The sequence below is a fragment of the Manduca sexta genome, chromosome 9 (assembly GCF_014839805.1).
Source record: "Manduca sexta isolate Smith_Timp_Sample1 chromosome 9, JHU_Msex_v1.0, whole genome shotgun sequence".
Classification (NCBI taxonomy): domain Eukaryota; kingdom Metazoa; phylum Arthropoda; class Insecta; order Lepidoptera; family Sphingidae; genus Manduca; species Manduca sexta.
Genome location: NC_051123.1, coordinates 13,274,807 through 13,301,093, shown reverse-complemented (window position 1 = coordinate 13,301,093; position 26,287 = coordinate 13,274,807). Strand labels below are relative to the sequence as shown.

At 35.6% G+C, this 26,287-nt stretch overlaps 1 protein-coding gene across 1 annotated transcript; it reads left to right on the top strand.

The window, feature by feature from the left end:
* The first annotated feature begins 8,309 nt into the window (after positions 1-8,309).
* Positions 8,310-21,703, top strand: LOC115448444 (bicaudal D-related protein homolog). The gene is made up of 5 exons (XM_030175881.2): positions 8,310-8,474; positions 16,612-16,767; positions 17,373-17,547; positions 18,955-19,201; positions 21,532-21,703. The coding sequence occupies exons 3-5, from the start codon at positions 17,485-17,487 to the stop codon at positions 21,693-21,695; spliced, it is 474 nt and encodes a 157-aa protein (XP_030031741.2). The 5' UTR covers positions 8,310-8,474; positions 16,612-16,767; positions 17,373-17,484; the 3' UTR covers positions 21,696-21,703.
* The last annotated feature ends 4,584 nt before the right edge of the window (positions 21,704-26,287 follow it).

Genomic DNA, 26,287 nt, shown 5'->3' with positions numbered 1-26,287 from the left:
AAAAACGTCCATATCAATCCACTGCTAGCCACTGGCCATCCCCAGACCACATCACTGAACTTATCATTCTTTCTGTTCCAACTTATTGCCAAAAATATGTTTGTGTCCATATTAAGTACTTACCACTTATTTACTGATACGGAATCCTTTCAATTTGCAAATCCTAGTCACCCTTGACCATGTTTTTATACTCTACAAAGACTCTATAATGACGTTAATTGCGTAGAGAAAAAATGTTTCAATTCAGGATTGAAGTATTAACATTTAAAGATAATTCGGTCCATGACGGACAAAAAGCTAACCTAATTCGATTGCTTTTAAGCCGCAGCTTACACCAGTCTTTTTTATAAACAACTGAACGTTTAAGTGCATTCACACTAAATAATGTAGTCCATGAGATAATCCATGCCTAGCCATCACACCAAATTTGGGTTGCAAAAATAATTGTAAACTGAAAATGGCTTCTAATGAAATAAATTAGATCGAATACAAAGGATATAATTGAAAAGTGGGTAGATGTTTGTTTACATTATATTTTTCACTCTAGTGTTAAGGTATAAAACATTCGGACACCCAAGACCAAATGGTCAGTTGAATTTGTTATTTATGACGTAATTTGCATGTATAGAGGATATAATGTATCGTGATACACAAATTAATGAATACATAAAACGATTAGATCATCGGAAACATACCTAAATTTAAATGCTGGACTGTGGTTCTCAAAGTAACCTGTTGTAAATGTTTATTACAAGTGAAATGAGTACTAATGTGATTTTATTTATACGGGCACACCAAAAGACAACATTGCTCCTGCTGGTAACTGGAGTGATGTCCAGGGTATCTACTGAAAAAAATCATACCTCGCCATTTGACGTAATGATGCCAGCCAGTTCAAAATCAAATATACAGAGATTAAACCCGGAGAATGTCACATTTACACTGTGGTGAAAATAAATCTTTGTGTATTCTGGTCAATATCCGGGCGGATTCAAATATATAGCCTTAAGGGAGTAAAATTGTGCGCAGTTTAGCAGAGTACACGGGTATTTCCGAAGTCTATTAACATGTTAATTTAGCTTTATAACCTCACAATGATTTGTCTAAATGCGGTCACGAGCAATAGTCGGTCACGATGTCTAGAAACAGCCGTGACTTCTACGACCAATGAACGACACTATTTAACATCAGACACTTTTGTTACATTCAACTTTGTTTAGTCCATTTTCTAGAAAGACGTATTTATAAACTAAACTTTAGGTTTTAAATAATCAATTGAAGAATTCAAAATCTATTTATATATTTCGTTACTACGAATACATAAAAGTAAAAAAAACAGTGAAGAAATACCAAATTAGAATAAAATACTTTGATACGCTAATAATAACAAAGTCTAGGTTGTGTTACTTCTGTTTCAATTTCTTTTCTCATCATCAATATGAAAGTAAGTTAAGTTCCACATAAGTTATCGTTAGAAAAAGTTTGAGAAACCTTCTCTATAACTTGTTTAGCGTTTAATATGATACCCTTGACTTTTATGCAAAAATCCTCTGGTGTATAGAGCCCAATGTCAGCATGCTCATGTTTCACGTTTATGTTCCTCATTACTAACCGCTGATCGTGATGTTTTCCTCATGATTATTAATTTTCCTTGATATTGCAGTGATTATGAATCATGTCTCACATCTATTGTTTACTGAAGATGACGAATAAGTGTTTGGAAAACTAGATGTTGCTCGCGTGTATAGCCTTCCTCGCAACAAAAGCCCCTAAAATAGGGTATGTCAGTGCCTTCTATTAAAATAAATAGTTTCCCATGGGAGCAAAGTACCGGATAAAAGTAGCCTATGTGTTTATCCACGATATTTCACTTTCACAACCGTTTCCATTTATAATATTAGTAAGAAGTAAGGTAAGAAGGAAGGTAAGGTTTAGGGAAGGCTTTGTTCTAACGTTGACTGTCCTGGTGGCTTAGTTGTAATGCGTGCTCTGTATGATACCACTCTGGAGTTCGAATCCTAAATCGGGCAGTCATATTGTTTATTGTTTCTTCTGAAGTATTTCAGACGTATTCTTTTTTACGAGCTATTAGCAATGCTATAAAAAAGGAGTGTGTTATGTTAGTATTTTTTATGCTTACCTTGAGCTATAATTCTCGTTTGAAAATTAAATACAATACGTCACCAGAATCCTATTTTTCTCCTGTTTATTAACTTCCTTAAAATCATCAGCTTCTATTGTTATATAGAATTCTGTCAATATCAAGTATGTTTCCATTATATTGTGTATTCATACACTTATTTCTTTATCATGCCTTAATGGTGGTTGGCAATAGAAAGCAAGTGCCTACTAGTCACACTTGCCTTGTCTGCTTACTAAAACGAATTTGTAGGGTATCCGGTTCTGTTAGTCCTTAGTAACCTTATTGTGGAATACTCACGTTTTCGTTTCTGTTCTGGAAATTTAAGTGCTCCGAGATCTAAGATTTTGAGAATGTTGACGAATAGGTGTGTATAGCAAGTGATCACCAGCACTAGTTATCGTCATGTACCTCCAAAGGAGTTGTGGGTGCGTTATCTTAGGGTCGGATGGGAATTCTCGAATGAGTTGGGGATTCATTAAGACATCGATAGGCAGCTGCCCGGGATCATATCCAACAGCATATACAGTAACCCATATTGTCTTGATTGGACCAAACAAAGTTTCCTATTACACACTGGGATTTGTGTGAAAAGGTAACATCGTAGGTCTAGCTGGGCCTGCACTATAATCTTGCCATTTTTTTTATCTTAGCTGGCAAAGTGACCCACTGCATCTAATGGTACACAGATTGGGCTCCATATAAAATGATTGATAACTATCCCTTGTCAATCGCTGGAATTATGCTGGCATATTTGCAACCATCAATAAATAACCCGTAGAATTTTGACTTTGTCATAATCCATCTAGCTTTCCAGAAACTTCTTTACGATAATAGAATATCGGTAATGCCATTGAACGTTCATTGTCGAAACATTCAACGCAGTGAAAGTATAGCAGGTCGGCGAACATTGCAAATGTGTGCCGGCATGCCGCGTATGATTTGCGAACCGATCGTGACGTGACCAGGGATGGATCGGGGCTTCATTACAGAATTAAAAGGGCGGAAATTAAAAAAAATTGTTTTACTCACTTAGTCATCAGCTCCCAGTCCAAGTTTGGACGTAGAGCTGAAATCTTGTGCAGAATACAGTTGATGAGATTGCATTTGACTAAAATGCTTGTATTTTATACAATGTAATGCTAAGACGAGAATATAACTCATAGTCTACGCCTGTTCATAATCAGTAGCCATTACTAATGTATACAGTGCGTTCTTCAACCTGAGACGTTTGACGTCAAATGTTATATTTTCTAGCACATGTTTGCTTTATCTCTTAATTTCTATCTCAATTGCCAACTTGACAGGAAAGCACAGTCCGTTCACCATATCTACGGTTAATTCATAATACGAATGCAGTCAGAAGCATTACATTCTGAGTACAGCCCAGCGATCGATCTAACGCAATCGGCTCGTGACGGGCGATTCTTGCGTAGTTCATAGCATCCTAATGGGACAATGGTAAAGCATGCTAATGCCTGTCATTTGATAGCGACCATCCATTACAATTGTTTTAAGAACAGATTTGAATCTAGTAAGAGTTTTGGGTACATTCGGTCGCTTGAACGGCTAACCAATTAAAAAAATGTACGTAAACATCTAAAGACATTTTTTCATTATTGAAAACAAGTAAATGATTTTTAGTTTAAAAGAAGTCTTTTGAAATTCTTGAAGATTAGCGATGCACTCAATATTGCTGAAATGGATTACGGTTTTATTGGATACGAAGATTCGATCTAATATGTAATCTATACGCTTGTTTCTCTGCCTTCGCTTAAAACTAAATATTTATAGATAAATTAAATTCTAACACATAATTTATCGTGTATAAAACATATATGCAAATTCGATGTGAAATCTCAACCATAGTTACAATGTGCATTATTTCGACACACCTACGTCATCATATTATACCACATAATATTACCCCATCATTATATAACTGGTAAATAACTCTCTAAAACCACGCTCTGGTAATAAAATTATTTAAAATTATAATAGACAATGGAAATTACAGACAATGCCCTTTTACCCGTCAAAGATAATTCGCAAATAAAACCTCCTTGTTAGGAAAGTCGAGCAACCATACAGAACATGTGAAAACGACCTACATGGTTGACGTAGAAGATGCTCTCTTGTCTATGGTTCATGGTTCACATGATATGAAGCAACTGGGTCACTGCACATTGGCTTTCGACCGCCATTATGTGATTTCTAATGGTTTATCGTTTAGCGTTTTAATACACCCCAGAATCATGCGCAGAATAGTAAAACTATAAAAAAAATCGTTTAAATATTAGGAAAGGTATTTTATCATTTTATTTAAAAAATCGTAGAATTCGATGTGCTTTTCTCAGAGTGGAGATTAAAGATGTCCGCAACCTTTCCTTTTACAGTTCATTATTCGCTAATACAATGAGGTTTTCTGCCTCGATAACCCATTCGTTATTTCTCTTATTACTTTGTTTTTCTTGTACATGTTTAAATTTGCATACAGTAAAAAGTTCAACGCATTAATGTTATAAAAATATTGTTCATTGTTTGGAACCGCTTGCTTTTGCTTTTTAATTGCATGTTTTTGCAAATAAGTTTATAGTGTTTAAAGTGCTTTGTTTTTAAATAAGTATTAGGCACTTACGTTAGCAGTCAGTTTGGCATCGAAAAATATAGGCCATTCGATTTTAACGTCTGCTCTTTGCACGCGATTCGAAGTTATTTCTAGTGCTCTACAATCTACATAGGATGTGAAAAGTTAGCCTAAATGTTTGAGGACTAATAATTTCCTTCGTATTATGTTTTGGCCAGTTTTTATTTAACTTTCATATTCGCATAGAACTAACACGTAGTTATCGAGAATACATTGCTTACTTAACACTTTAACTCGAACTACTGAAAGAAATTTTCCTGTGTGAAAGTATCTCGCCCTCAGTAATCACTAAAACTCCTATCAGCCATGATAGAGAGTTAGCATTCGATATGAAGCGATACATTCTTTAAATGTGGTATTTTGGATGAATTGAAAATAATTTAACATTTATACAACGTGTCGTCGCGCTGAAGACTTCAGCCATCAAAAAGATGTGGTCAATTTAGCAACGAACAACCAAAAAGATATACTTAGTTTAGCAATTAACGAGCACTGGTGGTAGGTCTCTTGTATGTGAGAGTCCGCCTGGGTAGATACCACCGCAATGTTTATTTCTGCTGTCAAGCAGCAGCGTGTAGTCACTGTTGTGTTCCGATTTGAAGGACTGTCATGTTTGAGGATGGCGGGCGCAGTGGAATACCAAACCATATTTGTAATTCAAGGTGTTGGATGGTTTTTCTACTATTTATGGACGGTCGTATCGCTTATCATCAGGCGAACTGCAAGCTCGTCTCGTCATTCAAAGCAATAAAACAAAAATATATATTATTAATTTCGTACATTACTCTTTTATATCTACTTTAAAGGAAAATTCTGCAATTCATAAACCGAAGCGACTTCAATGCACTTGTTTAAATCTGTGACGTAAAACTTTGTATAGACTTGTTTTTCAATACATTTGTTTGAACAATTGCGTTCGACTGTTATACGTGTTAATTCTTTTGTTAGCATCTTGTTTGTTACGTCTATGAACACAGCATGTGAAGTGAAGAAAAGGGATTACTGAAATTATATTTAACAACTGACTGATACGTTTTTCATAGATGTGGAGTTATTTTTTATTAATAATATGAGGTGTGTTTGAAATCAATTATTGTTATCATGTTATAGTCGTTTTAGTCCTCTATGCGAACCCAAATTGAGTTTACGTAGTTTCTTTAAACGAAAATATATTTAAATGTAGTTGTAAAAGTACAGGTAAAAAGCGGCGATAGCCTAGTTGGGTGTGAAACGGATTGCCGAGACGTATGTCCGCAGATTCAAATCCCAAGGGATAGGGAGACACGCCTCTGACTTTTCTAAGATTATGTGTGTATTCTTTGTGAATTATCGCTTGCTCTAACGGTGAAGGTAAACGTGAGGAAACCTGCATACTTGAGGAATTCTCTATAGGAATTTTGAAGATGGATGAAGTCTACCAAACCGCATTAGGCCAACTAATCCCTCTCACTAGTAGAGGAGGCTCGTGCCCAGCAGTGCGACAATATAATACGCCCTGTAGATGTAAATATTATTTTTTTATGTCCTCTAAACTAATCGATAACACTAGATACAAAATCTAAATTAGCAACTTATAAATTAAGAATGAAATGTGCATGATTTTTATTTTACGCATTTTAAGTACGAATTTTAAGCGTTACAAAAACACTAATGCATTGAAATAATTATATTCTTTCGTAAAAAATACAAAGTGGTACGTTTCTCGTTCCAGTTTGAGCAACACGCATCCGGGGCCTTACCATGGGTGTATGGAGCAATGCCCCGCCTTAAACCATTAACCATATAGTGTGTTGGTTTAAATATTATAAATAGACTAGGTTTTGCTCGCGGTTACGCCTGAGTAACAGACCATTCTCGGAATTAAAAATTCTGTGCATTTTTCCTAATTACAAAATTGTGTGAGCGTTCAATTTGGTTGAAATTATCTGTAAATTTACTTATTATACATATGTATATTCAGGTATTTATGCGCTTCCTTATAAATCCTAAGGAATATCACGAGATGTCACATATATTATAATACAACATTAGAACTTTTATGTATATTTAAAAAAAATAATAAAAATATTTGAACATACCTACTTATAACACGTTGGATGCAGGTTACTTTATCCGATCTGGAAGTCTGAGGGACGCCTATGTTTAGCAGTGGACTTTATGTGGCTGATGATGATAATAACACAAAAATAATTTTAGAACAAAAATTTGAAATTGTCCGCAGGTTCAAAACTTAAGGGCACACCCGTCTCTGACTTTTCTATAGTTATTTGTATTCTTTGTGAATTATCGTTTGCTTAAACGACGAATGCAAACATCGTGAGGAAACTTGCATACCTGAAAAGTTATTTATAATAATTAAGATTTTCGGAAATATGTGAGGTCTCCCAATCCGCATTAGGCCAGCGTGGTGAATGAAGGCCTAACCACTCTCAGTAGTAGAGAAGGCTTGTGCCCAGCAGTGGGACAGTATATAAAGCAGGACTGATATTCGAGTATTAAACATTTTACCTATTTAACTATAAACAACAGTGGCGACGCGTCCCTACAACCAGATTCCTACCGGCTTCCCTTTTAGGGTTATTTACGTTTGTCTTAGTTTTTGATTTTCGTCAAATTGTCTACGATATGTTTAACTAAGGTTATTTTTTTTTTGCTTCGGGTTACCTTTTAAAGAATGCCACCCTTCACCACTAATGAACAAGGTATATCACATAAAGGCGATTATTAACTTAAATAAAAAGAGTATCACTAACCACGTAAACAATTAAATGCAGTGAACAAGTTAATTGAATGAGAGCCGGCAAAAAAGTCGCATTTCCGCAACCGGAAGAACAATGCGCTCCGTTTCCGCCCGCCATCTTGTTCCCACCTATTGTCTCGAACGGGTTATAGAAAGCATAGTTTACGCTCAGTTGTTTTCAAATTGTTGTAAATTAAATAATTAACTTATTAAGGTAATGAATAAGTCTTGTTTTCTTTTATATTCATTTGATTTTTTTTTTACTTTGTTGTTAACTCGCTTATTTCTTAATTCGTTCGTTTGCCTATGAGCTTCAAATATTACCTGACGCTGAGAGTCTCATCCGACGACTTTGATGTTGATCGACATAATGCCCTGTCTGCTAATGTCTTACAAACGGAAACACGACAATATTTCCACACTGGAAAGGAAATAAATAAACACATAAGGAAATAAATAAAGCTGTACTGCAGGGCCTATTGAATCTGATACTATTATTCATACTGTTAATACAATACGAGAGACCTACTGCCTATAATAACCATTACGAAAGTAAAAAAAAACGATACATATCCTTAAAATTGCTTTTGCCATTTACACTTTCAAAATTTTCCTCTTAAACATCTTTTATGTTGTTGAACAATAAACTGGTTGAGCGGTTTTGGTGATAATATTTCGGAAGGATTTCGATTCACAAACAAGCTATATTGATTGGATTCCCGAAATTTTTTGACATCTTTTACATTTAACCCGAATCGCTATGACCCTACATCTTTATGTCTTACTAACCGCTATCTTCTTTCCAGGAGTTGGAACAAGAGAAACATCTGCTTCGACGGCGGCTGGACACCACGCAGGGGGAGTATGAGGCGAGGATACTGGAGCTGCAGAACGACATCAAAGAGCTGTCTGCTAAAATCGGATCGAGGGATACTTCAGTCAAACAGGTAATACTTATAACTAATATAGATTTGGGTTTAGTATGACTTAAGGAAGCTAAAGGACAGACTAGTAGAGGAGAGAATAATGATCAATGTTTGATCAGAGGTCACGTGGATGATAACGGGTTAGGAAGGTCAGTGAGTCGAATATATTATAAGGAAGGGAAGGTGGCAATTATCGTCTGATTGTTAATTTCTATTATACCTGTGAACAGTTATGACTTCAAATATGTAGTATCGATTTATGAGAATTTCAATGCTTTTGATAATCACGCTGGTCACACATATCTAAATGATGTAAACACCAGTAAGAATTGATTAAAGAAAAAATAATATTAATAGTAGTAGTTCAACAGAAAAGGACTAAATATTGAAGTCGATGAGTATGTTGATTGTAAATTGGTACCTTTAGGGAACAGAAACTTTCAAATGATATTTAAATTATCTTTTATTTAAATAATGCTTGTTTAAGTAAGACTTTGAATCAAACTGTAAATTTTCGTCATCAAATTTTATTCTAGAGACGTACTCTTTCTACAAGTTTCTAAATATGTTACCAGGCAGAAAACAGTTACAGCATAATTCTGCTGACTATGATAAACCAATAAACTTTATTAATCATTCGGTTTGATATGCTTAGTAATCCAATCCAACTTACTCAAAATAAATATTGTCACAGCGTTTTTCAAGGTGTGAAAAAATACAACCTCTAATAACCCCGCGAACATGACGCTACGTGACTGAATGCTACAAAAATACCCAATGATTCAAATTTCGAACAAAGCCAGTTCGGGGAGTCCCACTTCTAGAACTGACGAATAAGATCAGAGAGAGGACGAGATAGTTTAAGACAACTACAAGAGGGAGAATTTTGTAAGAAGGGTGGGGTGTCCTAGATTACCCCTTTTTGTGTGTTTTTACCGTCTGTGATAGAGTATTTTATTTGCTTTTTATAATTTTCTTTGTGTATAAATCAGTCAGTTATATTTGATTCGGTTAATAATAATTATGCAAGACTTATAAACTGCCGTGTAAAATTAGATGGAACTAACAAAAGTAAAATAAAAAATAACAGAGAGAATTTCACGACGTGCCATTATAAGGCTGACGTGTGAGTGAGATGTCGAGATATTTCCACTATATCACACCACAATTACCTGAATTAAAAAAATATTTTAAAACATTATAACTTATTTGTATCCTGCTTTTTTCGACATTATTAACGAGAAAATTATTTTATTAGTCACGGTTATAACATACAAAAGTATTTAAAAAAAAAAATTTCTCATTAATATAGTATAATATGCGAATAATCAAATATTATAGCAACATTTACAAGTGGGTGTATCTAATAGGTAGATGGTACTGAAAGATTCTATTTGCTAGCATTGATCACCAAAATCGATTTTCAATACTTCTCCCTACCTGACGTAGTTTTTCATTCATTGAAATGTGACAGGCTCGCGTTTCGGAAGCCGTGAACGATGATGTAACAAACACTCTGGTTAACTGGCTAATCGAGGTGATAGGCCATCCACGCTCCGGCGGTTTAATTGATTCTCCGTTGTGAAAGAAATTCTACGGTAGCATTCTTTGCCGTAGTTTGGAATTTCTAAGTAATTTATTTGACAAGCCTGCAATATACTAATGAAAATAGAGCTCATTTTCATAGAACTAGTTTTTTTTTTGGTTGAACGTAGATGTTATGGACTAATCTTGAGGAGACTATAAAAGGGACACAGCAATCAAACATGAGTGCCGGGATTAGACTGATTTATTCACTCATGCAGTTTACGCCGGTAGGTCAAAATAATTTTACAATTGAGTACAATATCATATTGACAGAGACATTAGATATTATAAAAAACAAAAGTGCTTGTTTAACATTTGGTAATAGAAAACTATAAAGGCTGCAGATATCGATATGATAAAGAGAGATTTTTTAAAATATCTAACGGAATATATTTAGGTCAATAACAATAAAAATTCTAACCATAAATGTTTAGAATTCAACATGTATTATAATTTTATATAAAAAACATCTGATAATCATTTAAAAATATGGCGATAAGCTAGTCTTCCTTTCCGATAACTTCATGAACAGTAATTGTGTTAGTTCCATCTCTGCTTCTCGATGACTACGATATAATTCCACCGCATACGTAATAGCAAGCAATAAATCATTTATTCTAAACCGCACGGATTTCCTTTCCAAATATTATTGACGATATTACAATAGCCTCCCGCACAGGTGTTCTAATGATCATCATTTCGTAACAAATTGACTAGCACATTAGAATGGAACTGTTGTCCTTTTATACATCAATTGTGGGTATTTGTATGTGGCAATTGGCAACACCGTAATTAATAAAAATGGCGGGAATTTATGTGCAATAATACGTTTGTTTTTTTTTAATTAGACAATGGAAGTATATATTTCGTCATTTTGATGTGGTGGTTATGTTTATAAGTAAATAGTTTGCTTGTTTTTTGTCAATATATGTAATGGAATAAGTATTTTTACGAAATTACAATTCTATACTTGGTATCCTTTCATGTATCACAATATTTATAATAATTTATAAACCGAACTAAATCAAAAGCTGAGTCAATTAACTGAATAGTGGCAACTCTCCTTATTTTTAACGCGTCTCGCCGGTTTTTGTTACAAAATAATAATAATAAATAATTAATAATTATTTATATAAATTTATTCAAAAATAATCAAATTTAAATGTTTATTAGTGTTTATAACTCAACATACCGTGGTAAACTTAGCTAAAACAATGACCGACACACCCTTGACCCTTCGGTTTCAATAAAAAGCCAAAATTCACTGTGTCCAAAATTCATTGTGTCCAAAATTCACTGTTCAGATGTAATTAACATTGAAACTACACAACCTCCCAAAACTGAGTCAAGGTTGTGCGGTGGTGCCAATGCAAGCGATATTCCCACTAAGAATTGGCTTTTAGAAAGCCTAATATTGTCCAAATAATTACATGTTAGCTGTTGTTCGCGGCTCCGGCCGCTTGAAAATCTCTTTTAGATTAAGTCTGGTACAGCTGCATTTTTCTGAGAGAAGACTGGTCTATATTATGTTAATTTAGCATATATAATCTACGTTTCAATTATCTTAAAAAAATATATTCAATGATTTATGTGTTTTGTGTGATAAATCATCGCCTCCGGTCAATAGCGGCCCTAAATGTCGCGAAATGCCAGACGAAAGCAAAAAAATCGACATGAGGATACGGGCGGAGCAAAAAAAAACCTGGTTTTAAAAAGTTTCGTCTGTAAGATTGTAAAAAAAGGTCCTCCAAAGCACTTCGCTAGGCCCTGGGCAGTTGCCCAGTACGCCTCCCCCAAAGGCCGCCTCGGCCTCCGGTAATCGTAGCTTCGTCGTTTTACACTACCTCCAAATACCAAGGGCGATCACTTTCCTCTCTTGCCTTCGTCGTCTCAATAACACTTCTTTGTCAACGTTTCCTGAGGAACTTGATATCCTGAGGAAACTAGCAAATTACAAGTATAGATTAACACAGGTATTGCAATAGTTGTAGACATTTGGACGTCCGTTTGTTTATTTGTCCTCGTGTCTGGTACGGATTGCAATTGTAGGGATATAATAATACAAATATTTTTAAAAGATGTTCGGCATATTTTTAATATACTTTTTCTAATTTGGGTGAATGAGTTTTACTTAATTTTTTATTGTTATTTTGATTCATATTTGAGTTTCACTGGAACTGAGAAATTAAAATTTAGGCTATAGATTCTGATGCTCATTTTATTTAATTAGGTCAATGACAATTAAAATTCTAATCAAATATGTTTAGAATTCGAGGCATTACTATTTTATATTAAAATACAACTATTATTATTGTCTTTATATTTCACAATATGGCAATAAGCTAGCCTTCTCTTCCCATGAGTTCATGCACAGTTACATTCTGCTTATTCTTTGGGGTTTTAAGCTTAAATTGATCATTACAAACACATCGTTCTGCAACCCGCGGCCCCGCACACGTCCCGCTCGCTCATTGCAGCAACGCGGGCGGTGCGCTTAATCTATCAATTCATCATCATTATAATTTTTATTAGATCTTTTATACTAAAATCAACTTTTTGGTGTTTCGGCTTTATAGTATACAAAAATTAATGTTATATACTCACTTTTGTTATTACACCCGCTAGCAAAGCAACTCCACCCCAAACGAAACCTTACTTTTGTTAAAACGCGTCGAACATTATTTTATCTTGATCCTAATCCTATTTATGTACTTTATATTTGAGCAGACGTCCTTGGTTTGTGAATTATTGTTCTACAATTAGAGGTCATTTCATGTTATTGTATTTTTTGTAAAATTTTGCGTTACCGTGTATTCCCATTCACAATAGCCAACGACTCATGGCATGTTTACCTGGAATTTGTAATAGGAAGGGAATTAGATAAAGGGAAAATTAGTTATAATTCTGCCTATCCTGTGAATAAACAGTCGTGAAATTATTATTAAATTCGTCAGATATAAGCAATTGGGTTTTTTTTTTATAAAACCATGTCACAAAACAGTAAAAGGGATTGTTTGAATTCGTGAGTACCACATAAATTAACTTGCGACAATTTTAACGTAATTTGGTGTCACGGAAGCTATCCTAACACATCACGGAACGCACTAATGGTTTTCAGCATGAACATGGTCCGTCCGTATAATAATGTTGTGTCAAGTCGAAACCTTAGAATATGCGCGCTCGGCCTCCAATCGGAATACACCATACACGGGGGACATTTGATGCGGCTCTAGGCACAAAGTTCAGTGGGTAAACTCATGATTGCCAATTCACGTTGAGGCCTGTGAAGGATTGCAGCCATTTTGTGGCCTTCTACTCTCTAAATGGGTTCCTCCTTCCCCACACTTCCTCCCTATCCCCTCCCAACTTATTCCAAGTCCCTGCAGTGTAAGCCGGGGGATTTCAGAATCCCATTTGCACATTTCCCCCGGTGTTGACTGCAGGATCCGATACACAAAAACACCTTAGAATGTGCTAGTCACTATGAACATTAATAAAAGCATTGTCGGAACAGGGACGAAAGTTTGTAGGTTTAATACCTTTTTTTATAATATGGCGCTGATTCGTAATAGCTTCAAAGCAGTGGCAAAGGGTCTAGATAACCCGATTCTTACCGGCTTCCCTTTCGTAGTTTATGTAAAATCTAGTTATTAGAACGACTTATAGACCACATTTATGCATATTAGTACGTATTTGTTGTGTCGGATTACCTTTCGGGAAATTTCACTCTTCGCCACTGCTTCAAAGTATGTACAGTTTAGGCAGAGACGAAACTAATGCAACCTCACTTTGTCGAGTTTATATTTGTCCATGATATAGGGGGCTAGCTTATATGTAACCGAGTTTAAAATCCTGGTCAATCCCTGTATTGCCTAAACGAAAATCGCAAAAGGTAATGCTTTATTTCGAAATTGAATCTGCTTTTTCACAGCTCAAGTATCATCCATTAATTTGGAAAATTTAACGATATAGGCATCATAACCATTGATTGCAAAACATCAGACAAATTACACTCCACTCACAACAAGTGTAAACATTGCCTAGGTAAATTCCATTCCAGACACACCCTAAGCTTTCAGGGCCGATTAGCCAATTAACGGCGCGCCCAGTCTCTGATGTCTATCCTTGGGCCCTGCCTATCGACATTAATTAAAACCTGCGTCACAGACTGGGAAAATGTCTTATTGACGAGACGTGAAAGGCGTTCGTTGGATGCCAAGCTGTAGGTACAAACAGTAGCAACAAACCAAATTTTGAACTATAGACTGCAGCATTGTACTGCGCTCGTCACCCTGACGCGTTAGATGTTAAGTCTCCTAGTTTTAGTAATAAGATTTCAAATAACAGAATCCCTTCATTGCTTTTCAAAGTGTGTGTAGGGGGAGGGGGGGGGGCTAGAAAGACGTGACAACATGTAGAAGGGGGCTGTTAATGTAGATTTTGTTAATCAATTTGTATATCTCGGTAATAGTATTTGTACTGGATGAAAGATATCATAAGTCCTTCTGTAGGTACCTCTGAGGACGTATATGGAAAATTTCATGATCACCGGTTTACGTAGTGAAGGCGTAACAAATAAACAAACTCACTTTCAAAATATTACTTAGGATACTCGATGATCTGGCTACCTTATCCTTGAGTTGAGGAGAAAAAGGCGTAACATTTCTATTTTAAGCAGCAGGGTGGCATAGCGAAAAATACTTTGGAAACCTTTGCTTTAGATATCTGGATATAATCTTGGACCATTACAATCACTCACATTAAAATCCTGTCTTATTTTTAGCCTGATTAATGGCTATTATGGCTTGTCTCAGTATGCATTGGTCTTTGAACCTACATTTTGTTGGCGGTAGGATATATTTTATATCGGCCCAGATAGCGACCACCGTACACAAGGTGTTAAAACCCGCCATAGTGCCCCACGTAAGTGTTGCGTTCCGGGATCAGCCTGTGTATATCCAATTCCAACAGCTCGGTGTAATTGTGTCGACTGTCAAGGAGTAATTATCTCTCGACAGTCCAAATTTTATTGGACCCCACTCCACTTACCATCAGTTACAGTGCGGTCACTTTGCCTTGCACATTTAAAAAAATGCCTTAATTAGACATAGCTTGTTATAAATAAATTCTCACGATACATAAGGTCGTTTCCCCGGGGAACTATATAAATGAAAAATGTAGCTTTAGTTGGCCATTTGTCAAAGAACTATAAAATATTTGTATTTTTTTTTTTTGGTATTTTTATAATATTAGACTAATTTAATGTGATGTGAGGACGTTGACTTTTGTTTGGAAGGCTAGAAAATGATAAATGGGTGTTTTTATGCTACTGTAGACAGTACATGGCTATGATGATAAACTCAACGTGCATTGAATTCAAGATTTTGTTATGTTTAAAAGCGAATTGGAGTTAAATTTTCAACAAAATGTATGAAGAAAGATTTCCTCAGTTTTTGGTCCGAAAATCATTTAAACATCATAGTCTTTTGTTTCTTATAAGCACCAAGATCGATAGGCATTAAATAAAGTTTTGCATAAATTGTCCATTTTCTTGCTGACCATACATTTCTGTGAATACTGATCTGAATGTCTTTTAAAAAATGATGAATAGCCTCCTAAGAAAGTTTTTTTTGTAGCTACAGCGGTTAAAGAAGCTGTCCTTGCTGCCCCATCTCTAAAATTCACTCTGTATAATGTTGATGCCTGTAAATACATTGCAGCATGAGATTGCGCAGAATCATTTTTCTTATTCTAATATGCAACTAAGTCCAGGTTAGATTTGAGCCATTCAGTGCCAAGTATAACAACTACAATAGTAAATAAACAAATAAATCCGCGGATGTCAAAGTTAAAGAGCAGCGCCCTCCGATTCGAGGCTTCGTGTTGCAACCCGTCACGCCATCTGACGTCCTTCCGAGACCACTCGGAAAAAACGCGTTTCGCAAATTATATAAAACATATTTTAAACCTTATTATTTAACGAAGAAGGTGTGGTTTTGAACAATGATTAACAAAAGAGTTGTTACACCTATTAACACGATTAACCACGCTTGATGTTCTGATGATTGTGTGAATGTTTGGATAGAAATGTATACTTTAATGGTTTCTTATGGTTTATAGTTTCTTTTGTCCATGCGTCATAAACGTAACGAAACATTGCTGATATGGTTATTAAATTTGCATATTGAAACTGTGAATTAAAACTATGTTTTTGTCTTAAATAAATATTTGAGAGTTAAATTAAAAAAGGCAGACGTTTATTTTTGGCAGCTTGATAGTTATAGTAGTATAAAGTCGTGTTACAATTATGATCATAATTATTCCTTATAGTCCATTTGATTCATCTTAATGTTAGTAAATCCATGAATACTACCAAATCGACAAAATTCAATTCAAGATAAATTAAATGTTTACGGCACGCACCTTCAGGTCATATTTGTCAAACTGCACATTGACACTAAATATATTTTGATTTTATATTACTCAGGATTTAAAAAAATAACACCAACCTTTAAATTCCTCAAAAATAAATACCACCTAGAAGACTTTTAAATGGTGTTTTTGTCTCCAGCGTGATGAGGAGAAGGCCAGCTTGATAGCTGAGTTGACAGCGCAAAACTCCCGACTAACTGCGCAGCTAAAGGAGTCGTCGGCGACAGAAGCCAACCTCTTAGCACAGCTGGAAGCGCTGAAGGACCAGTGTACCATCAGGAAGACTAGCTTACAGGTAATGATCAGAATTTACTTTACTTAGAAATTACTGAACTTTACTGGTGGTAGGTCTCTCATATGTGAGAGTTCGCCTGGGTAGGTAGCACCGAAATGTCTATTTCGGCCGCCAAGAGCACTGTGTAGTCACTGTTGGGTTCCAGATTGAAGGACATTATAGCCAGTGTTACTACTGGACTTAACATCTCATATCTCACGATGGCGAGCGCAGTGGAATACCAAACAATACTTTGTAATTTAAGGTGTTGGATGATGTTTCTATTGTTTATGGGCGATCGTATCGTTTACGATCAGGCGAACGGCAAGCTCGTCTCGTCATTTAAACAATTAAAGAAGAACGAAATATAACGTAGCATATTTTGTTAAAAAAGGTGTAGATAACGTCATTGTTTTGAATAGTGGTATCATCACAGTTAATTTATTCGCGTCTCCTCAGAGAGATCATTCTATAATACTACTTTCATATTTCTAACATTGAGGTGGAATCATATTAGACTAATCACCAGTCGATGATAAATCCCTCTCGTTAAACTATATTATTATTATCTAGATTACCTGACCATATTTTTAGAAATGATGGATATTATATAAATATCTTCCCAGGATCATGTACAAAGTCTGGAATCCCTCAAAGCTGAGCTGGCTTTGGTCAGTGACAAGAAGGCAGACCTGGAACGGAGGCTGACGAGCTCCCTCAAGAACAAGGGAAGGACTGATGCAGCAGCTTGAAGAAGCCAACGACAGGATCGTGGCTTTGGAGAGGCAGCTCAAGGAACAGGTAAATAATGAGATTAATGATGATGATAAATATACGAACATAATATACTAAGTAATCTAAGACAATCATCATTACTTAAAGAGGCACTACGATAAGAGAAAGAATGATGATTTATATATGCTTTGGAAACTCCTAGAAGAGTATAGAAATATATAGGGTTTATGGTTGAGAAAGATGACACCGATTTAATTATTATAAATGGAGAAATGTTTATTGTTGTAATATTTGTTAGGAATACTCGTATACTTTGAGGCTTGCATATCAATGAATATTATATTATATATACCTTTAAAATGTACACAAACATAGCTTTAATATAACTGCTGAACATAACTGTTGGTTATTCAATCCAAACCTTTTTTAAATTAACTCAAACAAATAATAATAATAACATTAAAAAGAACGTTCCAGATCTAATTTATTATTCAGACTGCAGAAGAAAGACATAAATCTACACATTGATTTTCGTAATAGCTATCTGGAGGTTACTAATGTTGAGTAATTCTATTTATATTATACCGGCGTATGCATCGCTCGCTGCATTCGTATTGTTATTGTGAAATTCGCTCAGATCATTTTGTGTTGATGATACTGAGAGAATGGATTTGCATGTTTACCTTGGACGTGTAGATTTGTAGTACGCCATCGTTATCGAAATATTTGTGCTGAGGGCTGATTTAAAATCTTTAAAGCAATCGTGGTTAAAGATTTCAAAAGTTTTATTAAACTTTAATAAAAAAAATATAATTTCACTTTTATGTTTGGTGCGATTAGTTTATTTTATGCAGAACTATACAATCAGAATACAATGGTGTAGCCCTCAAACCAATGCAACACCTTTAAAGAATGTACAAATCCCTTCAAATGTAGTTCAGTACTTGAGCCGCTAAATTCGTTCCTATGTGACAATCAGTTATCTTCGCTGTCGAAACATCCGTTGATTTCTAAGAACAATGGTTGGCAATTAAAAATCGATCCCGACTTGAAGGTTTCCATTGAGCAACAACTGTGATCCGACAATGGTTTTGGACGAAGAATATTTTTTCAGATTCAGCATTCCATAATACATGCATTAGGCTATACAAATAAGATTGCAAAACTTTTAATATATAGTTTTTGCTGTAATTAGATAATTAAAATACATGTAATTACATTCTTTTATAATATTATTTCTGATGCTCCAAACGCCTAATATCAGGGCCATCAAACGCCCAACGTATTGAGTGACTGACAACAGCGAATAACAAAATAATGAGTATGATGCTTGGTACGATGGTATAATCGAGGTTTTGACATAATAATAAAAAAAAAAAACAAGACGTTTACATGGTCAAGACATTTAATTCTCCAGCTGTTTGTTTTCATCACTCATTTTAAGAATAATCTAAAGCAACACTATTCCCACAGGAACATCTCTACCAAAACACACTTAAAGAATTAGAACGGCTACAAAGATCGCACGACACACTCGCCGAGCGAGTCGGGGCGCCAGATCCCATCGATACTTCAGACACGGCGAGATCTCTGCATGCTGAGATGGAGTCGGAGCCCGAGGAGCAAGACGATGGCTGGCTGAGGTCTGAAGCGGTGCAGGTGTATAAACAGTTGAGGACGCTGGCGTTGCAGCTTAACACTGGACATGATGATGATTCAGGTATGTAAAATCAAGGACAAAGAAGAGAGGGTGATTGTGATGGAAGACTTTCTATTGCCAATATTGTATACAGCTTAAATGTGGCAACTGTAAAAGTGGTTGATGGTACTAATGGTTTGACAGATGCAAGTAATGTGCTATCTTTGTCTTAAGAAGAGTGTTATAGTTTACTAGTATTGTACAGTTTCCTGTTGAGTGTGGTCAATGCGATTGTTCATGCATCCTAATAATCTTCTCGGGCCCTCACTTTTCTTTTATCTCTTCAAAAGTGGATAGTACGCACATGATTCTTCTGATATTTGGTATTTAAATAGACAATAGTGGTCACTTAAAATATGCAGGTTACCTACTTGACAATTTGTCCAATTTATGCTTTAAAAAAATCTATTGTGACGACAATCTCAAAAATGTTCGATCTAATTGTTAATTACGATTGCAATCTACTGATAAGTATTGTGATAAGAGAGAATGTCGATTGAGCCGATATGAGAGCATTAGTAATAATCGTCGCCCCAGATCTAATCAGATCATTGATTTCATAAACATTATTATTTGCAACATTTCTAATGCAATTTTGGTCCACCAATTTATTTACAGTTACAAAATCAGTTAATGGGCTTACTTATCCGTCCCAGGGATTGAACATGAGACTTCAGCACTACAGGTGCATCACAATACACTGACACCACAAAGGCTATCTTTTTATTAGTATATAATTTATACCTATACAATTACACCCAATTACTATACCCAGTAAACAGAGTTAAAGGCCAAATTAATCGGCTCGCATTGCAAGTAAGGATTTCCTTTAGAAACCAATAGAAAAACTGCATCGTTTAACATCGAATGAGTCACGAATCGCCGTGGATCGCGTGACTAGTTTAACTGTAGCATCACCGTGGATATCATCTACTGTTATTTTCACTATCGATCAGGGCCAATTTTACGGGATTTGAGGAAAATTTACTTATTTTTTTTATGGGCGAAGTGGCCCCACTGCACCTGATTGTAAGTGGAGTAGGGTCCATAAAGAGTGGCGTCTGAGGAGAGATGATTACCACTGGTTGACACAATTATGCCGGCCTGTTCGAAACTACATATTTCAAAATGAAATTATCGCATCCAGACTCAATATTTTTAGACGATAATGTTGATGTCGGTCTTAAATCTCAGTTTCTAGACGAATAAAAGGTTGCATTATTCTATTTGTACCTATGACTAGGCTGCTGTCTTAGCATTTTACATAAATACTAAATGTATTTTTATTATCCTCATATAATTATTACTTCTGACCTCTTGTGTCATGGAAATCACGCACTACTAGGAATTTTCAGTCCTTTTACCAGGCTTGAAGTAAATATATACAAACCAGCCAATTTGTGTCAGGGAGAAACGTGTGGCATATTATAAAGACTATTTACTGTAGACTCGGCCAATAAGGTCAAGAGAACGTAGGTGCTAGATACATAAAAAAGCGTTAAATTTCACTCGATCATGGCGTGACTAATCCTTTTAGATCGCGTTGATGCATAGACCCTTAGAGGTCACCAATTTTAGTTATAATAGAATTTCAATCGAATCCAAGGGAAACACTTTCACTCTCTTTTACACAATAGTTGTAATATCTCGTATTGTCACGTCGCATCAGTTTCTAATGAGGAAGCAACATCCAGGAAGATACGAGCCCGCTTCCTACTGTTACAGACAAATTGTTCTACAGTTTCGTTATTTAATGGATATTATAAAACATTGGGCATCATGAGAACGTCTAAAGCATTATGAATTTAATGGTCTTCGATGTTGCTGCTCTTTATATTATGAGCCGACGTTTATCAAGAGTGCGACTTATTTTCTCATTATTGCGTTAGATATAATTTGTGTGGTCGTACGCCATTCAATAATACATATAAGGAACACTGGACCCAAAATACAAGTTCTGTACTACGTATATTTCTTAATAACTAAGCTTGATGAATTTAATATCCATCGGTCAAAAACACACTGTGTTAAGGAACATTGTTTGTTCTTCTGTATGTCTCAACAACTTTATACTTGTTTATTTTAACAATTTGACAAGTTAGTCCATTGTTGCGTCAGTTTATTTCTTACTACCTTAAGGTAATCAGCTATTGAGATATTACTCCTGTTATTACCATTTATTTAGGAGCATTGAAAAAGTATGACTTTTGTATTTGGTCGGCTAATAAGTGAATGTGATGAGTTTCATCTTCAATACTTTTATTTCACAGCAAAAAAATTTGAGAAGTCACCAGATCATTATTGCATCAGTTTCTTACAAACTAAAGGTTATTTCACTTGTCCTCCCCCAGGGCTACACTCAGACCTGTCCATCTCATCGCTGGACGGTGAGGAGGGCGAGACCCTCCGCCGAGGGGCGCTCGCCGCCGCCTGCGCGGACGCTGTGGCCGCCTACGCCACTCTGGAGGTTCGCGCGTCAGGGACTCCATCGCTGCGCACGCTCGCCGCGCGCTAGAGAGGGAGAGGCAGTTCGAGGAGAAGACTGAGATTATTGCTGATGTGGCGTCTAAGGTAAGTTAAGTAGAAATTAGATAAAAAATATTTTTTCATCGACGCCACGGCAAAACGGCTTCACTGCGCGTGATGTTAACTGAAGTGAACTGAAGTCCAAAAAATGTCCGTATAGCAAGAGACAACTAAATGATAGTTGTCTCTAGCTGAACAGTTGATGACAGGTATTATTATGGAAGTAAATCCACTTACCATGAGCTGTGGTAGAATCATTGCTGAGTCCGTATAACATAAGCTAGAATAATACTGTTGACACAACGCTATCTTAGAATATTCAGGACTATATTATAAGGAAAGCTAACAAAAGTTCGTTGGCATTTGGCATTTTAGTAACCTACCTACCAAATAAATAATAATTCGTCCAAGATACGTACCCACGTATTTTTATTGTGCCCACGTCTCACAAGCGCATATCAGAACCACAAACGAACCGACATTGCAATATTGTTCTGTAAACTAGTTTCCTTGAAACCGGTACAAAATGATTCGTGAGCGGTGCGCCGGCGCAGACCGACGATTTCATATTGAATCGATTTTAAACGGACCGAAGCTGTTGGATTAGATACAAATGTAACTGTAATAAAGTTTCGGCTTATTTTACTAAGCGATTTTGGTTGTTTTAACCGATTTAAAAAATGTCTGATTTTGATGTATTTTTTTATACAAAAGAAAGCTAAGATGAGTTCAGGACACGTCATCTCGATTCTAGAGAAATAAAATGATGAAATGTTATCTAAATTTAACAGAAAGATACACCAAATCCATATTTTTATCTGGCAAAACAAATTGTGAATTTATAGCCGGAGAGGATTTTCAGGCGAACGAAGCCACGACTAAACCCTAGGTCAAATATAATGAATCCCTACAAACACTTGTCACAGCACGTGACGTGACAATTTGGAAAAGCACGGTCTTTGATAATAAAATTAAAGCCAATTACATGACCGCTAAACGGCTTGAGATTATCTCATTTGTGCTAAGCCGGATCAATCAATAAGTTTTTAGGATTCTTCGTATGTTCACGCTTCCGTACGGTGGTATGGAAATACTTTTTCAATTTTCTATCAGGACCACCCCTCTCCCCTCAGTAATTCTCGTGCGCTGGGTCTCCACGTCGAATGTACGCCCATGCACGGGTAATATTTGTCGCGACCGCGTAGAGTTAAGCGTGTATACTTCATGGTTGCATTGAGGCTTAGAGTCTGGCCAACGAATCGTGGCTCTGAAAGTATGGCGGCAAATTCAAAAATATACCTTTAACCGCGGGTAAACATCAAGTGACTAATGTTTTTATTTAAAATCGTTAGAATAGAAAATATTTTTTTAATAAAAATATGACTGTAAGATACTCATCTGTTTTAATCTTCAGGGGGCTACAAACCGTAGATTTCTTTTGAATTTGCTGCTATATTTCTGTGACTCGACTCGTTCGCCAAACTCTATATGCACTCGCGAGCATTTCCTGGCCTTCTCCCCTCCTCTGATAAAAGGTTTCCTTCGGCTTCCTCCGCACTCCTTCCCAGCTATCCCTCCAAACTTTTCGCCAGGACCCCTGCAGTTGCTAAGCCGGGGTTTCCAGTATTCCATTCTCAAATTACCGCCGGTGTTGACTGCGGGTCCGATGCTGAAAACAAGATATCCAAAGTATTAGGTAATAATAATCAAGCAACGACGAGCCAGAAGTTATGATAACCTAAAATGTTTATAGAGCTTTATTTAATCGAGATGCCTAATGTATTACCCAAAGCATTAGGTATTAATTACAATGAAGCAACGACCAGCCAAAAACTATGATCACCTAAAATGTTAGAGCCTTGTTCAGTCGAGATGCCCAAAGAATTAAGTTTTTTATTCGTTAACGAGTTGTAATATTGGTATTTCTAGAACGTTCTAAGGTCTTAAATAGTAATTTTCCACCGTGTTTCACAAATTGACTCGGCTAACATGTCGCTCATTAAATTAATATTTGCTAACAAAATATTAGTTTATAATGTAGCGATAGTTTATGTAAGGCTGTTCGCAATTAATTATAATGACTTTAGTAATAACTTTATTAGTCAACTTGCTATGGCGGCCGTGGTGAAGGAATTTTAACATTATCAGCCGATTTCCACATTCTTATAGCCTACGTTTCCCTTGGAGTTTCGTTGAATAATTAAATATTGCATCGAAGTCAGTTCAGCTGTTTTAATTATTTTTTTTAATTTTATTTAAAAAAACTGAACTTTGTCAATCGTTTCATATAAGTTAAGGGATGCAATACATTGTTTTTTTAATTATGCAATAATAGGTAATTAACTGTTTTTTATAGTTTGCTGCTGAGACAGCATTTTGTTTTTTGATATTGAATTCACTACGTATGTAAAAAACATTATTTCTACACATAAATTCACGTCATTTATTCCCGGAAATAGACAAAAGCGCGATTCGTGCAACCAATTTTCTCCGTGGTTATTCCGTTCCAAGGTGTGATACAGGCGGAGTCTATTGCTAGAGCGGAGAACTCTGTCACTCAGAATCAGGGATCGAAACCGATAGCTCAGAATGTACTACAATACAACCAAGCCAGCACGGCAATTATCCATTGTTACTTATTTTACTAATATAAATGCGGAAGTTTGTAGAAATGTTTGGATGTTTGTTAAAGTAAACGGAGAAACAGCTGAATGGATTTGGATGAAATTTGGTACACGGGTAGACCATGTCTTGAATTAATTCATAGGCTACTTTTATCCCGATACTTTACTCCCAAGGGAAATATATGAATATTTAATTAGATAGCGCTCGTGTCAGTTTAAGATTTTCTCTAGCGGAGAAGGCTATTCACGCGGCCGAAGCAACACCTAACAAATAATATGAAGTCACAATAGTTCGCTTGCAGTGTACTAAACCTGAATATTTCTATTACGTGAGAAGTACGGCGGACGCGGAGTGCAATGCCATTGCGTTAGCATTCGTATTATTAGCAATAGCAACGTGTTTCCGGAGTTTTGTTATGCTTACTACTGACGGGATAATATGGGAATTTAAATTGTATGGTTGGCCGCTTTCAACATACAAATTGGATAGGTGTTAAGAGCGTTTACGCATCCGCGCCGTATGTCTCAAAAACAGCACTTTTCGAAGGAGATAATATCCATCAAAACATTATTTTAAAACATATGAATTAGTAATACTATAGAAAATTTTGTTGTCTAAAAAGTTAGTAGAAAATTTTTAGATTTATTGAGTATTTGTAAATTGTTTAATGATTACTGAACAGAGGTTTTCAAATTTGCGCTTCGAACGTCTATTTCGAAGCTCAAAATATCTTAAACCACTAAGGAACATAACAATATATTTATTTTTATCTAACTAAAAGATCCTGAAGAAAAAGTTAGTAGAGAAAAATATCTTTTTATGTTTAATTCATGAGAAATAAAACTTCAAAAATTCGAAAATTTACAAAATGTTGGTCATTTAAATGATTTTTTTTATCACTATATCTTACTTAATTGAATATAATATTGGATTACTATAATAGAAGAACATCTCCTTAAAACATACAATTTAAAAATTCAACAAAATTCGTTCTGTTATTTTTCTATAAATATTTTAAATACCACTATAAAACGCAACGCGCAAATCGTTTCAAATTAGTCCGCCTTGAGGGCTTTCTAGAGAGGACGTATCGCTCGTCGCTCAGCCCAGACTCCAGTTGGCCTTTGCTGTGCGTAGAAAAAATAGTCACGTGTATACAGTGATTGCCACATCTTAGTACTTTAGTAAGTAAAATATTTTTTCTTTAATGGTGACAATAATTTTAGTAGTTACTATAAATTATTATTATATTATTATGTTTCAGACACAATGGGAAGTAAAGCTATTTCTAGGCAAGAAAAGGAAACGCAACAACGCTGAAACTTCGGCTAAAGCAAAAAGCTAAAAGATTGATGTACTAATGTTATAACATGCGTCAGTAGTTATGGTTGTTGCTTTTTACTCATTAAACACTTGAGCAACAGTTACTCGAAGGAAAAAAATGGAACCTTAAGCTAAAACAATTAGCCCATTGAAATGTTACATGAGCTTTGTATTTTTTTAGAGGACCCAATATTATTTTTAGAACGCATGTGGGGGTCAATAGAAGCTTAATCTCAAGTTTGTGAGGTCGCCCTCCTTGTCCCCTGGCGCCATCATGGAAAAGGGGTGAAAACACTTTTTCGCGATATCTCGGAAACTATGCGTCTTACATAAATTTTTGTAAAGTCATAATTTGTAGCAAATTGTTTTGCCTACAAATATGTTTATATAACTTTTGCCATAAATTAAAATTAAAAGAAGTTATAAGCAAAAATGTGAGAAAATGTTTATAAAAGTTTTCTTTTTGCTCTATAACTTTTTACATTTTACAAAAAATTACCTCAAAGTAACTTGTAAGTGATCTTTTGAGGAAAATTGTTCCTATAAATTTTTTTTTATTTCATTCATTTAAAACGCTGTTACAGCGCTCCAAAGTTTACCGGGTTCGTCAATGCTCATGAGAATCCGGTGAAA